At 38.6% G+C, this 18,891-nt stretch overlaps 1 protein-coding gene across 2 annotated transcripts in view; it reads left to right on the forward strand.

Annotated features, from left to right (window-relative positions):
• Positions 1 to 18,891, forward strand: part of EYS (eyes shut homolog) — a 1,666,475-nt gene that overhangs the window by 1,606,077 nt on the left and 41,507 nt on the right. For both annotated transcript variants that reach the window (XM_067702876.1, XM_067702877.1), the window contains exon 39: positions 18,604 to 18,776. In XM_067702876.1, the coding sequence (XP_067558977.1) occupies positions 18,604 to 18,776 (173 nt within the window). The remainder of the gene's footprint in view (positions 1 to 18,603; positions 18,777 to 18,891) is intronic.

The following is an 18,891-nucleotide window of genomic DNA, read 5'->3' on the forward strand; positions in this document are numbered from 1 at the left end:
ATCTAAAGAAATATGGTCATTCTTCAGGTGACTTACTAGGTGTTTTTGTTATTTTTTAATGTGATAATAAATAAACTGCTAATAATAAAGAATGTAATAATTCAGAATGGGAAGTGGCAGGAAGAAAGCACATGAAGTTGAAGGTGAAGGCAGGAGATCCATCCCAGCTCTTCATTATCCCTATGGAACAAAGGCCCTACAGGTGTCCATTTCAGAGCCACATGTGTTTATCCTGAATATATAGCACCAAGTTTAGATATGTTGTCAACCCAAGTTCACGTGCCCAATGCACATGGAGGCCAAACAAACTGAAACACCCAAGTTTGGAGCAGAGAAAGGTTTATTGCAAGGCCAAGCAAGGTGAACGGGCAGCTCATGCTCAAAATGCCCAAACTCTCCAATGGTTTGGAGGCAGGAAAGCTGGAGCCAGGTACAAGAACAGCCTCCTTATGCATAGACATTAGGCAGAAGGCAAAGCCATCTCCCAGTTTTGCACTAAATGAGGCCATGACACAAGGAGAAATGGCATCTAAAACAGAAAATCTGTAACATCTGAGCAAGAAACTCTGACCATGAAAATTGTGGAGCATATGCACTTTGCGGTAAGAGATAGATAGGCTTCAGGTTAAACTGTTGCAGCAGGTTTCATGCTGACCCTTTGAGATAAACTAGTATTAGTATGATGAGCCCTAAACAGATGAAAGATGAGGAGGCCCACCTCAGCCTCCACATTCTTGTGGTCAAGGAGGTTTCCCAGCCTGACACACACACAGAGGGCATCTCTAGCTGTCCTCTAGTAGCCTTGAACACATTGTAATATCATTATAATATCATTAGCATTGCAGTTTTTACCCACCTCCACCCTGTGGGTTTTCACTTACGTGCTCATGGGAAAGATTCAAAATGGTGCCTGGTGGAAGCCCAAATAAGAAATTGAAGACAATGTGATCATAGGGGAGGGAAAGGGGAGGCACCCTCATCTAAATCTGGAAGATTAACCCCATATTAACAACCTAGGCTGTCCCTATCGTGTGTTCCTCACTCTCAAGGACATCCATGCTCTTCTTCTCCAAGTGTGTAACTTTTGCTCCTGCCCTAAATAAACTGCTTCTTGATGTGCTCTCCCACACGTACTGTGCTTCTAATATGTGCCTTATAACCTTGGTCTCTTTGTGGAATTCTTTCTCCAGAGAAGACAAGAACCAAGGTCCTCTCACCTGCCAAAATCAAGTTTGGGGTAAGAATTTTTACAGGCAAAATTTGTGGAAGGGCTGCAGGGTGTGTGACTTTCTTCTGATTGGTTGGTGGTGAGGTAACAGGGTGGTGTCCCAAGGATCTCAGTCATTGGCTTTCTGGTTCCAACCAGTCTGGGTCCACATGCTTGTGCTCAGCCTGGAGTTACCATCCTCCACCTGGGTGGGAGCCTTAGTTCCTGTAGAAGAACTCAGAGACATGTGCCAGGTTGTTATGTATATCACCCAGGGAAGAACCAGGACCCTGCCCTATCCTGCACTGCTGCTTCTTTCTGCATTTCCTCACTCTCCTAATTAGTAACTCTTTGAATCTACCCTTTGGAACTCAGGGGAGGCCAAGGAGACTGAAAGTCTTTTTCCTACAAACAAGAAACAAGGGACATGGAAAGGTTTGGGGCCCCAGAAGGGCCCCACAGTGTCCTGCTCAGTTTAATCCCCTTTTCTTTGATACTCCTCAATCTTGAGGGGAATAGGATTGGACAAGAAAGGCAACAACATTTTGGATAGAGAGGTGAACTACAAACTCAGCAGAGGAGCTCGGTTTTAGGGAGACTCAAGTTTCAGATAGACACTTAGAACTATTTGCAAATGATTTTGATTAATAAAGAACATTTTCTTGATTTGTGATAACAAAAGTAATACCTTACAATTGACCAGCACTTTGTGGCTAACAAAGCACTTTTTCCTTACATTATTTCCATTGCTCCTAATTAAAACTCTCTAAATTAGTCAGGGCAATTATCCTGGTCCCAATTTCACGGATGGGACACTAAGCCCCAGAGATTATGAGTGAACCAAGATGAGGCCTGAGAGCCTTGTAAGTAGTTCCACAGGACCCAAAACCAAATCTTCAGTCTCTGAGTCAATATCCTCTACAGAACCTAAATAGTAAGGACCATTTTTAAGATAATGTAACAAAAGCTCTTTATCTGCTGGATGTAATCTGTTCATTTATTCTTAATTTTTAAAAAACAATGTTAAAGATATACCTTCAAATGGCATTTTGTATTTTCTCCAAGGTGGAAGTACCTTCCCTGCTAACACATACCCTGGAGATTTCATGAGTTCCTGTGTGGGTGGAAAGTTGTGTCTCACAGCCTAACAGGAGAGTCTTGATCTGAATAAAAAGTAGACTTGAGTAATAATGTACGACGGGAGTGATACCACTGACACGTTTCCTAACAAGATCCTAAAGTCTTTCTCATCAAAATTGTGACCAATGTTTGGGATCATCTTATTGATATAACAACAAAATACTTAGTATATTAACTACATGTGAAGCATTACTGTAGAGTCAGAAATAGCTCTTGTGACTATTATATAATGACATTAAAATTATGGCTCCCTGAACTTAAAAGATGTGAATGTATGGTATGTAAACTATACCTCAATAGAACTATTTAAAAATATTAATGTTTCCACTCATGGACATTTAGCTCCAGTAACAGCAGAAGTTTAAGGAGAATTTTATTCTTTTTGACAGTTTTTGTAATTCTGTTCTAATCTCAGTCAGAATCCTCTTTTTAAAGGAAAAATATGTGTTTGGTTTTTGTTTGTTTGTTTTTTTGCGGTACGCAGGCCTCTCACTGTTGTGGCCTCTCCCGTTGTGGAACACAGGCTCCGGACGCGCAGGCTCAGTGGCCATAGCTCACGGTCCTAGCCACTCCGCGGCATGTGGGATCTTCCCAGACCGGGGCACAAACCCGTATCCCCTGCATCAGCAGGCGGACTCTCAACCACTGCGCCACCAGGGAAGCCCAAAGATGTGGTTTTGTAACATACTTTTCAATAGTGTTTAAGAAGTTTTCCTCTATCCTTGACCTAGTCCCAGGCTCTTAATTTTATATGACTCTATGCTTTTTCACCCAAAGCAGAGTAATATTAAATTGAATTTCTAGGTAACATTATAGACAATTCAAAACTAAAGTTCAGTCTTTTCCTGAAAAATAACTAATGTACATAATAAAATATTTTTTAAATGCTCAAGAGGCAAGTCCTAACCCAGAGGCATAAATTTCAGTGTTTGGAATCAATTTTAAAAGCTAAATCTGAAAGGTGGTCAAAATGTCTCAACAATACACAGCTTAATGGTACAAAAACTTTTTAAAAGAACTCAAAATGCTCCCCTGTAGTTCTATGCCTCACAGCTGGGGGTGGGAGGCATTGTTCCCGCGCCAAGTAAGGAGGGGTGGGGTCTGATGAGGCTGGACCCGGCGCTGGGCTCCAGCAGACTGAACAAAGCCCTGCTTTCCTGCTCCGAATACGTCAGCACACACAGACCCAGCTGCATTCGAATGCAATGTCTCCAATGAGAGGAGGATAATAAGGCAGTATTACATCCCAGTAAGGCCTTTGTGCTCTTGGGATGAACTCTGATGCAACAGGAAAAACACAGTAAACTATTGCTGTTGTTAGTAGGTAGCCAAGTTTTGAAAAAACTTTTTTCTATAGTTCTAACTTAGCCCTATATGTTCACATGTTTGGTACAATGTGCTCCTTTTTTTGTTGTTTGTTTGTTTGTTTGCTTTTTAATTGGGGTACAGTTGTTTTACAATATTGTGTTACTTTCTACTGTACAGCAAAGTGGAGTTCCCTGTACTATACAGCAGGTTCTTATTAGTTATCTATTTTATACATATTAGTGTATATATGTCAATCCCAATCTCCCAGTTCATCCCACCCTCCACCCCCCACCCTGATACAATGTGTTCTTAAGCAGATTTTACTTCATTTAAGTTGCACTTTGCTTAACCCTAAAATCATATTTTGACAGTGACTGAGGGCAATATGCAGATGAGTTCCTTTAAGAAAAGTACAGTGTAAGAAAAGCAAATCTTAGAAAACCAAGCTAGATGTAAAACTGAGCAGCACAGACTAAGTACAATAGGAATTCAGAGAATGTGGATATAAAATGTGAATCATCAGAGATTTATACTAAGTTCATAAATGAGGTATACTTACAACATAAACTGATCAGTGAACACAAAAGCTCAGTGACCCAGGGTTTCCTAATTATTGGCTCACAGATGCCTTTAAGAATCAGGTGAAAGCTAAAAATCCTTTCCCCTGATCAATGGACATACTTAGGACACAAAATTTACATAAAATTTTAGAGGTTTACAAACTCCTTAGATCCCAGTCAGAGAGACCCCCAAACTCTCCAAATTAAGAACTCCTTGCTCCTGTACATTTCATCCAACAGTTCTTAGTCCTGTTCCCAGCACTCCCCCGCTGGACTATGTGATTGTTTGCCAAGTAGTGTCCTGTTGCCTAAACTCTCCTTACTCTAATCCAGGTTGTCTCCTCCTAAAAGCCTCTTTGCTCCTATCACTTTCCCACCCAAAATGTTGTTTTTCATTGCCAAAGCAACACAGTGTAAATCCTTTAATCTGTCATGCAGGGTGTATCATGACTGGATGTCAACCTATCTGTTCCTGCTATAATTTTTTTCCCTGCAATATACTCAGATTAATTGTATCACCCTGTCCAGCCTCTGGAGAAACACTCCCCTTACCAAGCAACCAACTGCATGTAGCTAGCTTAGTAACTCACTACCTTGCATTAGTTTTTCCTCCTTTCCCCCCACTTTGCTTTTCCCTCACTCGTGCTTACTTGCCAGAGGATTCCTTATTTCCTTGGAATTGCTTTTAGTCTCTGTTTTCTAGGGATTCCAAGTTAAGACGGATAGTATTTCTTAACTATGAGATTAGCAAAGAGCTAAAAAAATTGACTCATCTAGTAGTGATGCTGTAGAGAAACAGGCACTGCAGTTTACTAGAGCAAACTCTATTTGTTAAAGCAAAAGATGTTCATCCCTAGATTGTAAAGCTGAACAGTGGAGGACTCTGCAGCTATAAAGCTTATCTGTTGCTATGGAGTGATCCTCAGGATACATTCGGTGAATAAAGGGTAAAGAAACATGTAAGAAAAGGGAATGATAGTTAGATGTAGATAAATAGATATAAGTATATATATATAGATACACATAACACACATATGCTCATTATTTTTTTAAGAAAGGAAGATTACAGAAAAAAATTATAGATAGTTACTTATAGAATGAGGAAGAGAACAAGGGAAAGTGATAGGATGAAAGCTAGGCTTTTCAAAATACAATTTGCTTTACAGTTTTACTGGAGACTAGGGAAATGTTTCACCTGCTAAATCAAAAAATGAAAAAGAGTAATTCTTAAAGAAAATAAGAAAATAAATGAATTTAACCATATTTCAAGTTGGTGCCATAACCAAGTATAGAGACTTAATTCAATTGATTTTTTAAAGTATTTTAGCTGTACAGTGGGTTATAGTCTAAGGACAAAAAGAATCATAAAGCTATCCTAAATTGCATCCTGTGGTCTTGATATTAGTGGTAGCACTGTTATTGTTATTTTGGAACTACAGATAAAAATAGCTAGATAGCAAGATTCTAGATGGCTGGCTGGCTGGATGGATATAAACAAAATTAGTAATTATGTTAATATTTACTAATTATGTTAATATCATTAGGAACAAAGATCTTCAGCATAAGAGGAAAGAGATATAGACATAAAATGAAAGAAGTAAGAATCTTTTCATCTTTATTTTGAACTAGAAATAACATATGAATTCATGACTTAATTTTCTCTTTCTAAAAAACTTATTCCTTAGCTATGTCCACTAAAGTAACCTAGAAACAATAATAACCCAGCGGCAATGAATAGCTCTAGTGTCAAAATTGTCATCTCCAAATGCCATTTTCCACTAAAAATAAATCAGGACTTCTTGGAGACTTGGACATTCAAGTCTGGGGTAGGAAATGTATGCTATGCGCCTGGATGTCTTCTTGTGCCTGAAAGTGAGAGATATCAAAGACTACTAGGGCCGTTGAAAAAGAAGACAGGAGCCAGCTTAAGGAGACTCCCACTGACCAAAGATGGGATGACTTCAGAAATACACAGAATAATGTCTGTGATGGCTTTAAACATGCCAGTACGTAAATGCACATGGTTGTTACAATACTCCACCCACCCCCACCAAGGGAGGAAAAGAAACTTGTCTCCCTAGACGTTGCTAGTGCACCACTCATTTATTCTGCAGTTTGATGAAGAGGAAGTGTTCAACCTTCCTTTCCTATCAAGACTGTATTGCAGGAATGGTAGCCAGCTTCCAAGCAGCCCACGGGGATTCTTGTCCATGGTAGACACATCGTCCTGCAGTCTCCTCCCACCTGAGTAGGCTGACTTGTGCAAATAATAGGATATTCTGGAAATGACAGTTTATGACTTCTGCCTTCCTTAAATTATTAAATTTAAGGGTTAAATGATCCTATCCACTGAACAGTTTTAATAATAGTCACACTGTATTTCATCTAGTCCCTGGGGCAGTGGGATAGAGGATGAGTTTTCAGGTGACAAAGCCTGAAAACACAGTGACTTATTATGAGTCATTATAATAAATGTTTATTATTGCTTTAAGCCATTAAGCTCTGAGGTAATTTATTGTGCAGCAATAGATAACACTAAATAATATTAACTAGCCAGACAGTGGATGAGGAGTAATTTTTAATAGATCTGAGCTAATAGTGCAGGATAAATAATAGAAATGAGAAACACCATTTTGTAACCACCAAGGAAATAATGGCTGCTTGAACTACTCAGTGAAAGGTTGATAGAAAACTATACAATGGTTGTATCAAGCTGACGCCACTCGAACCAACTGATCAGTCATAACATAATTAAATGTAGAACAAGCATTGTGTGCCTCTAATGTGATGTATTTAGAACTACACAGTCCCACCCATAAAGCAGCCCAAATGTGAATCTAATAAAGCCTCTATATCTATAAGTTTATGAGAAATATGGGCAATAGAGGAAAACAAGCTAACTGACATTATAAGGATATAAACAACCAAATCCAGAATGGAAAATTCTACTGGACAAGTGACACAAAAATAGCATGTGTGGGAAGAAATGCAGAGGGAGAATTTTTATCTCAGTAAAAAGCCTTAAGACACATAGTGTGTGGGCTTCCCTGGTGGTGCAGTGGTTGAGAATCTGCTTGCTAATGCAGGGGACACGGGTTCGAGACCTGGTCTGGGAGGATCCCACATGCTGCGGAGCAACTAGCCCCGTGAGCCACAACTACTGAGCCTGGGCGTCTGGAGCCTGTGTTCTGCAACAAGATGAGGCCGCGATAGTGAGAGGCCCGCACACCGCGATGAAGTGTGGCCCCCACTTGCCACAACTAGAGAAAGCCCTCACACAGAAACGATGAGCCAACACAGCAAAAATAAATAAATAAATTACTAAACTCCTACCCCCAACATCTTCTTTAAAAAAAAAAAAAAAAGAAATACTGTGCAGGTGCATTTGTGGAACTTATTTGGGTGCTGATGAATTGTCAAAAAAAACACTTTTTCAAGACAATCATAATTAGCTGAACACAAAATTAGATGACAGGAATTAGTGTTAATTTTGTTGGGTCTAATACTATTGTGGTTTTCTTTTTTAAAGTTTCTTATCTGTTAGTGATACATACTATAGTATTTACAGATAAAATAAGACTTGCTTCAAAAGATTTTGGCAAGGGCTTCCCTGCTGGCGCAGTGGTTGAGAGTCCGCCTGCCGACGCAGGGGACACAGGTTCGTGCCCCGGTCCAGGAAGATCCCACATGCCACGGAGCGGCTGGGCCCGTGAGCCATGGCCGCTGAGCCTGCGCGTCTACAGCCTGTGCTCCGCGACGGGAGAGGCCACAACAGTGAGAGGCCCGCGTACCACAAAAAAAAAAACAACGAAAAAAAAGATTTTGGCAAAAAAAAGTGGTGGAGAAAGAAACAATGAAACTAAAGAGCTGAGAATTGATAACTTGAAGCGGGCAACGGATTCAAGGAGGTTCATTGATACTATTTTTTTTTCTACTTTTGTATACATTTGAATTAAAAAACAATAGTACACATAATTCACATTTTGTCTAATTTGTAAAATTCATAAGGGATAAAATAAAAAAAAATATTCATGATCACACCAGTTATAGATAACTACCTTTAAAATTGGGGGATGTTTTATTCCAATCTTTCTCCATCTTCAGTTCTTAGCTGCCGAAACAAAGTAAATCCATTATTTGGTGCCACCTATGGAAAACGTATTTGAAGGATGTAAATTATAAATTAAATTCCTACTTTCTGTTCCTCTATTATTGAAGTAGCTAGAAAATAAGAGTCAAAAGTAAGGATTCAGTGTAGATTTTATCAAGCCTCTCTATTACTGTGGCTTAAGGGGAATAATTTTTCTCTCTTGGTTTTTGTGTAACTCAGATGTCATTCACTTTCTATAAGATCCTTGAGATCTGCATAAACTATGAAAGTCCAAAGACCGTTCCAAGATTAATGCAGATTCCAGGAGAAAGGTGAATGTTCTCAAAGCCATCTCTGGTTCCATGGTCCTGCTTCCACCCACACAGACTCTACTCCGGACCATGTATGCCTAAAAGTGACAATCAACCTCTTTGACTTCTACTAAGTTAACAAGGCCACTCACACTTTGAGATGGATCAGACTGTTTATGTTGGTGCAGGGGGACAGGATGCATGCAGATATAGAAGGGAAATGTTTATATCCACTTAAACAACTCTCATCCTGTGTTTTGGTCATCCCACCATAGCAGTGAATACATGGTCATTCCACCCCATCTCTTTGTCTTCTTGTCATTGCTTCATATTGCTCCAAATGACTCTCTAGGTTAGAATAAACCAAATTTCCCTCCTGGACTTGGCCAGAGCAATTTAGCTATTTTCTTTTTATAGTACAGGTTTATGCTCACATTAATGCAACTAGGGTCCACCATCTACTCCAAGCAGCTCACCTAGAGAGTTTCCCAAAGACAATTCTCTCTTTAAGAGGAGTTGAGTCCAACTGTTAACATAATACGTTTGGGCACTTACACCTGGAGAACAGAACCATTAGGATTGAGGCCCACAGATGGCTGCCAGTACTTTTATTAGTGTGTAAAGAGTAATTGCATCTCATCCTTCTTACTCCATGAGGTATCATCAAAGAGTTTGGTGAATGATCTCCCCAGCAAGGGACGGAAGGCCATAGGGTAACGTCAGCAGGTAGAGTGATGGTCACCACCCTTCCCTGTAAGTATGTTGAGTCTTTACATGACCACATTCCAGTGTACAGGGAGCCCCATTTGTTTAACACTTGTTTGTATATTTTTCAAAGGCTTAAATTTTGAGCATGTCATTTTGATATCCAATAAATTTTAGCAGATAAAATGATATCCATCATATCACACGTACCTTATTCTCCCAACTTATTATTCAGATGAAAATAAGTTATATAGGAAAGCAAAGTGACATTAATGAAGCCATCCAACACAACAAATGGTCTAAGGAAGAGGAGATTCAGCTGTTTCTCTTTTCCTTTAAATCATGGAGAAATATGTTATATGTGCAGAAGTGGAATCCTTCAGGCCATATGCTCCTGCATTGCTAAGCAACATGCTTTTATTCCATTATTCATATGGCTTTATTATCACACCACATAGATTTCATTTTAAGTGATGTATCTGTGATTTTCCGTATGCATAGAGAACTCACAAATCTGTAGCCATAAATTTCTTACAGATCTAGCTCAAGGTGAATTTTCTCCAAGAACTTTTTCTTTCTGCTCTCATCTCATAATGAGAATTCTAAAACTCTGCCCTCATTAGGCTCAATATGTATAAAAGACTTTCTCTTATCCAAAGCAACCAGAATCTGTATGATGGGTAAACTGAAAAAATAGAGTAATCAGGGGTTATACTTTTCTAAGTCTCTTTCTCAACCACACACTGAGGACTAATAATTACATTTATCTCATTGAATAAATATGAGAATGAAATGAGTTACTACATATAAAGTACTTAAAATGGTGCCTGGCACTAAGGTGAGGCCCAAATAAACTTTGAACAGTATATTTTACATGTATCACATATATATTATATAAATGCATTGTTATAAATAAATTATCATAAAGTCCTTAGGGGCAATACTATGTTTTCTGTTTTGTATTCACCCTGGTATAAAATACAGTGGGGCATGGCACTCATTCTGTGGTGAAAAATTAGTAAGCAAGTAAATGATGTTTAAATGATACTAAAACAAAAAATATTAAACCTTCTATCATCTCATTTCCAATTAATTTTTATACATCAATGTTTATCCTAAACTTCAGAAGTCTTAGAATGGTCTAATTACAAGAAAGTTAAATTCTTCATGTTGAATATGACTAACATTTTCTTCTGCATTGTCACCTCTCCATGTTTAGAGGTAGAAGAACCTGCAAATTGTTCTTTATGTATTAAGAATTGAGGATAGGAAACATTTAGGGATTGGACCTGAGATAAGAAAACAGTTCTATGTATAGTATCAATGATTCCTCAGGGTTTTTTTAATATTCTTAGCTACTATCTAGTGGATGCTTCAGCCCTTTGACTGCTATGCTGCTTAACTCACAAATCTGTCTTACATTCTCAATATTCAACAAGTTCAAGAGCCAGTTCATTAGGTACTTAAAGGGAGAAAAAAGGCCTGTTATCACCTGCTCTCACCTCCAACTCAGTATAACTAAAAGTAGATTTTTATATTTTCCTACTAAGCTATATTCTTCTCCGAATGTCCCTATTCCCAATAATGGCACCATATTCTTTCAGTCATTTAATCCTGAAACCCCAAAGACTTCCATGAGATTAAGAGACAAAGAGTGGTAGTTGTGGTGGACCCCCTCTCCCATCACCAGCCATGTAATTTGCTTACTGATCTGATCCTCAAGTCTCTGCCCCATAATAGGAGGCTGAGGACAGGAGTCCCCTAGGAGGGCTCTCGGGAGGACTGAATGAGCCAACATACTTGACGTGCTTAGCAGGGTGCCTGGCACAGGTGAGCTCCGGAAATGTTTTCTGTTGCTAGGATCTTCCGTCTAGGTACCAACACACCTACCAAGTGCTTCTCACACCCCCGTCAACATTTCCATCCTCAGAGCCATTTCCCTGCCTAGGCGACTCTGCATCCAGCTATCTCCCTAAACGAGTCATGACTCAGTCATTCACTTATTTATTCCCAGGATGTTCAATGAAAAATTCCAATATGCCAGGAACTGCTTTAGGTCCTGGGCCTGCAACAGAGAGCAAAGAGCCCTGACCTCTACTCCCATGGAATTACTGATCTAGTGTAGGGTCAGCACGCCATGGCCTACAAGCCAAATCTTGTCCAGCACCCGTTTTTGTGAATAAAATCGGGATACGGCCACGTCCATTCATTTGTGGATTGTCTGCAGAGGCTTTCAACAGTTGGAAGATCTGAGTTATGGTTACAGAGTCTGACGGCCCACAAAGCAAACTGTACAGTGTCAAAGCTCAGTAAGATCCCACCAAGAGTAAGCCTACATCACTAGAGCATTTATGGGGTCATCCTATACATACCCGGTCAATATTCTTCAATATAGCTCATCATTCAGGTCACTCCCTGCACATCTCTGTGTCACTTACAGGTTGAACCCTCTCAGCCCGCTATTCACAGTTTCCTTCTCCAGCCTACTCTTCTCCTGCCCCTTCCCCTCAATGCTCTCATTCTTGTTGGCAAATCTCACTTCAGCAGCCTTCCCTGAACTCATTAAGGTTGCTTAGGTGTCCTTCCAGTGGGCCCCAAGAGTATTCATTTTATCACTTGTCACATTGTATTAAAATTGTCTGCTTACTAATGTGATCCCCTCTCAAACAGCAAGTCCATGAGATCAAGAATGGGGGCTTATGTGTTGTGGAAGTCTCATTGCTCAGCACAGTGTCAGACACATAACATGTAAAAAATGATAACAGGAAATACTCTTTAATGAATGAACATCTACCTCTCTTTGTTTTTTTCTGCTTTTCCCACTATGTGGATGCCTCACACACATACCTCTCCAAAACCAATCTTCCTCAGGGAAGAGTAGTAAACCTGTGATTAAAGGAACAGATGTTAATGAATTAATTTCAAGGTTTAGAAAAGATTATTTTCAAGTAAGTTTATAGCGTCCATATTATATTATATCTAATGTGACTTAAGATCTACTTAATAGTAAAATAAATATTTTACCATTGCCATGCCTGTCTCTAAGGCAGTGAGACTAATTTTGTTCTTAATTTTCTTTTTTCAAGTAAATAAAAATGAACCACTAGATCATCAATTTCAAAGCTAATGACATTAGAGAGGTTTCTTTTATGAAATTGGTAAGACAATCTACTTTCATATAAAAGACCTTTACATATTTTACACTATTGTGATCTTCAAACAATAATCAAAATCATTATGTAATTCTATAACAGGTTAATTCTGTATTTTGTTTTTCTCCATTTTGGAGAACCTCATACAACTTTTTCAAATTTTTTTCCACAACTATTAATTCAAATGCAATAAGCATATAAATTTTCTTTCATCATGACCCATCTAAACACATTATTTAATGAAATGGCAACATCCCTCAGAGATTTCTGTTTATTTTTTACCTTTTTATGTATGTGCCTTATGCCTCCACCTCTAAGTTCCAAACTGTTGAGAATTTTTGTTTTAAATTCCTCCTAAAACCAAAGTCTAACAGTGTGTTGGTGCTGTGCTGTTAATTATGTTCTCTTCCCACGAGCTCTTCCCCATGCTGGTCTCAGGGTCCCAGGAGCACCTCTCTGTGCCGTTCACTTGGTCCCTCAGTGTAGGTGGCCCAGCAGTGCTTTCCCTGAACATTGCCCTCACCTGCCACACCTGCCATCCGTATGACCTGGCAGAGTGCTATGTGCATAGTAGATACTAAATAGATATGTACGTATGTGTATATATATAGAGAGAGAGAAATAAATTTTGGTGAAACAAATTTGATCAGACTGCCAAATAATAAAGGAAAATATAGGAATTTGTAATGAATATTTTCTTTTTTCTTTATTTTACTGATGTATACTTGATTTACAATATTGTTTTAGTTTCTGGTGTACAGCAAAGTGATTCAGTTATATACATATATGTATATATTCTTTTTCATATTCTTTTCCTTTATGGTTTATTACAGGTTACTGAATATAGTTCCCTGTGCTATACAGTAGGATCTTGTTGTTTATCCATTCTATGTATACCAGTTTGCATCTGTGAATCCCAAACTCCCAATCCATCCTTTCCCCACACCTGCTACCCCTTGACAACTACAGGTCTGTTCTCTATGCCTGTGAGTCTGTTTCTGTTTTGTAGATAATTTTATTTATGACATATTTTAGATTCCACATATAAATATCATACGGTATTTGTCTTTCTCCTTCTGACTTACTTTAGTTAGTGAGATAATCTCTAGGTCTATCCATGTTGCTGCAAATGGCATTATTTCACTCTTTTTTATGGCTGAGCAATATTCCATTGTGTATATATACCATTTCTTCTTTATCCATTCATATGTTGGTGGACATTTAGGTTGTTTCCCTGTCTTGGCTATTGTAAATAGTGCTGCTATGAACATAGGGGTGCATATATCTTTTCAAATTATAGTTTCATCTGGGTATATGCCCAGAAGTGGGATTGCTGGACCACATGATAGCTCTATTTTTTGTTTTTTGAGGAACCTCCATACTCTTTTCTATAGTTGTACCAATTTACATTCCCACCAACAGTATAGGAGGGTTCCCTTTTCTCCACACCCTCTCCAGCACTTATTGTTTGTGGACTTTTTAATGATGGCCATTCTGACTGGTGTGAGGTGATACCACATTGTAGTTTTGATTTGCATTTCTCTGATAATTAGTGATGTTGAGCATCTTTTCATGTGCCTATTGGCCATCTGTATGTCTTCTTTGGAGAAATGTCTATTAAGGTCTTTTGCCCAAAATGAATATGTTCTTGATAAATATGTGAGAATTTGTGAAATTTATTTATAAATAAATAAAAATTAGGCAGACACTAAAACATTTTTATTTTAATAAAATGAAATAAAATAATGATTATTGGGTCAGTAAAAAACAATAAGCCTGTAAAAGTGTTCCATATTTTCAATTACATACAAACCTGTTATTTCAGGGGCATCCTCATAAGCTGATAATAGTAATGTAAATTGATAAAATTATTATGGATGGCAGGTTGGAATATGTATCCAAAGCCTAGAAGTCATGATAATATTTGAATTTATCTTGAGAAAATTATCATAGATATAAAGAAAGATTTAGTTACAAGAGTTTTATCACAGTGTTGTTTGTAGAAAGTGAAAACTTAAAAACATAATATAATAAACTAATATCTCACAAGTGACTGTGAGAATAAAGTATATTTCATCAATTCAATGAAATAATATTAAACCATTAAAAATGAAGTTGTAGAAGTTAATAAATATAGAAAGATGTTTCTAGATATTATGTTTTATTTCTTTTTGAAAAAGTTTATTGATAGGGAGTTCTGTTTGTGAAAGTATGGGAGATTATATATACTGAATGATATTTCCAAATGAAAATATTCAAATCTGAATAAAATATAAAATGTATATTTTCAGAACACTGTTACCTGAAGTGAAAACAATATGTAATGAAAGCAGGAGTCTAAAAAACAGGTGTCAACGTTGACTTTTGCTTCGAGTTCCTGTCAAAACCTTGGGGCTGTGAATTTACCTTTGAGGGCTGCGAATTTACCTTTGAGGGCTGCACAGGTTACAGTGGACCAGCCCTAAAAGCGAAGGACTGCCACAAGTGGGGAATTTTAAGGAGACTGCTCACAAGCCTGGGGCCACTAAGAGATACACCCTCAATGTAAAAAAAAAGAAAGAAAGAAAGAAAAAGAAACCCCATTTTACAACAAGAAGAAAGCAAGAAAATTTGCCTATCTTGAACTTGGGACTAGTTGATGGGAAAATATGTGAAAGAGCAAAGGGCTAAGAATAGCCAAAACAACCCTGAACAAGGGTAGCAGAATTTACCATCCTAGATATCAAGACCTATTATAAAGTGGGAGAAATTAAGACACAAGATCAGACCAACAGACTAATGGAACAGGATGGAGAGGCACAGGACCTTGCATAACTGGACAGGGCTCATTAGTGAAAAAGGATGAACAAGTCAATAAAGAGTGTTAGGACTATTGGTTATCCATGTGGAAAACTTTAATTGACTCTTTACCCCATATCAAAGACAAAAAAAATAATTTCAGAAGTATTAAGACTTAAATGTAAAAGGAAAAATCTATGGTTCATCTGTTGATGGGCACTTGGGTTGCTTCCTCCATACCTTGGCTGTTGTAAATGGTGCTGCTATAAACATTGGGGTGCATGTATCTTTTCAAATTAGTCTTTTTGTTTTTTCCAGATATATATACTCAACAGTGGAATTGCTGGATCATATAATAGTTCTATTTTTAGTTTTTGGAGGAAACTCCATACTGTTTTCTATAGGGGTTGCACTATTTACGTTCTCACCAACAGTGCACAAGGAAGGGGTCCCTTTTCTCCACATCCTTGCCAACACTTGTTATTTGTTGTCTTTTTGCTAATAGCTATTCTGACAGGTGTGACGTGATAACTCATTGTGGTTTTGATTTGTATTTCTCTAATAATTAATGATGTTGAGCATATTTTCATGTGCCTGTTAGCCATTTGTATGCCTTCTTTAGAAAAATGTCTATTTAGGTCTTCTGCCATTTTTTTGTTTTGTTTTGTTTTTGTTTTTTGTCTTTTTATGGTACACGGGCCTCTCACTGCTGCGGCCTCTCCCGTTGCGGAGCACAGGCTCTGGACGCGCAGGCTCAGTGACCATGGCTCACGGGCCCAGCCGCTCCGTGGCATGTGGGATCCTCCTGGACCAGGGCACAAACCTGTGTCCCCTGCATCAGCAGGCGGACTCTCAACCACTGCTCCACAAGGGAAGCCCCATCTTCTGCTATTTTTTGATTGGGTTGGGTTTTTATTGATATTGAGTTGTATGAGCTATTTATATATTTTGGGTATTAACCCCTTATTGGTAATAACATTTGCAAGTATTTTGTCCCATTCCATAGGTTGTCTTTTCATTTTTGTCTATTGTTTCCTTTGCTATGCAAAAGCTTTTTGCTTAATTAGGTCCCATTTGTTTACTTTTGCTCTAATTTCTTTTACCTTAGGAGATATAGCCTAAGAAAAGATTGCTATGATTTATGTCAAAGAGTGTTATGCTTACATTCTCTTCTATGAGTTTTATGGTTTCAGGTCTTACATTTAGGTCTTTGATCCATTTTAAGTTTATTTTTTTATATGGTCTGAGGAAATGTTCTAATTTCATTCTTTTACATGTACCTGTCCAGTTTTCCCAGCATCACTTGTTGGAGAGACTGTCTTTTCTCCATTATATATTCTCACCTTGTTTGTCATAGATTAATTGACCACAGGTGCATGGGTTTACTTCTGGGCTCTCTATTCTCTTCCATTGAGCTATGTGTCTGTTTTTGTGCCAGCACCACACTGTTTTGATTACTGTAGCTTTGTAGTATAGTCTGAAGTCTGGGAGATGATACCTCCAGCTTTGTTCTTTTTTCTCAAGATTGCTTTGGCAACTTGGAGTCTTTTGTTTTTCCATATGAATTTTAGGAATATTTGCTTTAGTTCTGTGAAATATGTCATGAGTATTTTGAAACACTAAAAATGAACTATCAGAAAGAGAAAGTAAGAATACAATCCCATTTAAAATTGCATCAAAATGAATAAAATACCTAGGAATAAACTTAACCAAGGAAGTGAAATACCCATACTCTGAAAACTCTGAAATTCAAGAAAGAGGCTCCGTCTTTAAGCTTCCCCCTCTGTACCTTCCACTTGATTAAAACCTTTGGGAATATCACAAGGGAGATACATCAGCTCCAGTGCAAAAGAAGAGAAATTTGAGGGGTGAAACAGCCCCATGTTCAGTAAAACACTGAAAAAGGAAATTGAAGATTATACAAAGAAATGGAAAGATATCCATGCTCTTGGATTAGAAGAATTAATATTGTTAAAATGGCCATACCACCCAAAGCAACTTACAAATTTAATGCAATCCCTATCAAAATACCCATGCCATATTTCATAGAGTCATCCTTTTCTTGGTCCTGAATTAAAACATGGGGAGGTCCATTGAACTTTCTGTTTCTCTTGACTAATAAACTCTTTAATTTAAAAATACACTCTCAATCATTAATTCAAATGGTCCACATCAAAATACTAATAACACTTTACTCTTCAAGGCTATTACCCTAAACCCAGCCAGAGCTCATCACATGAATGAAAGGTCTCATAGGAGGTGTGATCTCCTGCTGCTGTCTTTCCCTGGGCCAGTGGTTTCTGACTCTGCACCCACACCATCCTCGAATGGCCCCCTTGACTCACACTGTTTACCTGATGGTTTAGTGTCCTCTGTGCCAGGCAGGGATTTCAAGCTAACCATTTCCCTCATGTGCCCTAACTGTATTGTTGCCAGATTTAGGGAGAAAAGTACAGGACACCCAGATAAATCTGAATTCCAGACAAAAAACAAGTAATTTTTCTGTTTATCTCAAATATTGCTTAGCTGAAATTCAAATATTGAATGGAACATACTTATACTAAAAAATTATTTATTGTTTATCTGACATTTACATTTAAGTAGGTGCCCTGCATTTTATCTGTCAACTCTACCTTTGCTGAGTCCATCAGAGATTCCCTTACCAGGCTCCTCCCAATATCATTCTCTAAACCAAGACAAAGTCTCTCTTCAGAATGGGTACTGCCCTTTACCCCTCAGATTCTGCTCCAGCCATAAACTGACTGCCTCTTACTGCCACGGTTCCTTCAGATACCAGGATATCCTCTGGGCAAGGTCTCTTTTATATGTCCCCAAGCTGATCCTAACTCAGAGTGCCACAGCCCCCCGCCTGGTTCACTACCATTGGCCTCACCATTGGAAGGGTTTGAGGCTCCTTCTGCAGCCCCTGGAGCTGGGCTTGTGCATCCCCCAGTATCAGGGAACATATAGAAGCTGGACTTCTTTTTTCTAGGCTTAGGTTAGGAGGCCACTCCATCCACAGCTTTCCCCCTGGGTGGTGGGGTAGGGTTGAGGAGAGGGAGTTATAACGCTGTTTTGTCCAAAGAAATGATTCTCATCAAATTTTCTTTCAATTTCCACGGGCTGAACCTTTTAAAATCCTTAATGTGGAGTCCAGTAATCCCATAACCAGTTATTAGCTCTTTCCTTTGACAATGTGAATCTTCGTAGTTTAAATCACAACTGGCTTTCATATACAACATCTTTTCTGTCTTGGAACCTCAGGCAAAACTGCCAAGTTAACATCAGGAGGATACATGAGTGTATACCCAACAGGTGCTCAAATCATGCTGCCTTCTTCCTTATCCTACAGCTGTAACTGCCCTAGTGGATGGAAAGGAGCCTTTTGCACGGAGACAGTTTCCACCTGCGACCCTGAGCATGACCCTCCACACCACTGCAGCAAAGGAGCAACTTGTGTCTCGTTGCCTCATGGATACACCTGTCACTGTCCACTAGGAACCACTGGAGTCTACTGTGAGCAAGGTGAGGCTCAACTCATGCTGTCCACAGATTTAAGTGAGTCAGTTTCCTTTTGGGAAAGTTAAATGAAATCTGTGTAATAATGAAAGAGTCCGCTCTCTTCTTTCCCCCTGTATAT

This window comes from Pseudorca crassidens, chromosome 13 (assembly GCF_039906515.1).
Source record: "Pseudorca crassidens isolate mPseCra1 chromosome 13, mPseCra1.hap1, whole genome shotgun sequence".
NCBI classification, from domain to species: Eukaryota; Metazoa; Chordata; class Mammalia; order Artiodactyla; family Delphinidae; genus Pseudorca; species Pseudorca crassidens.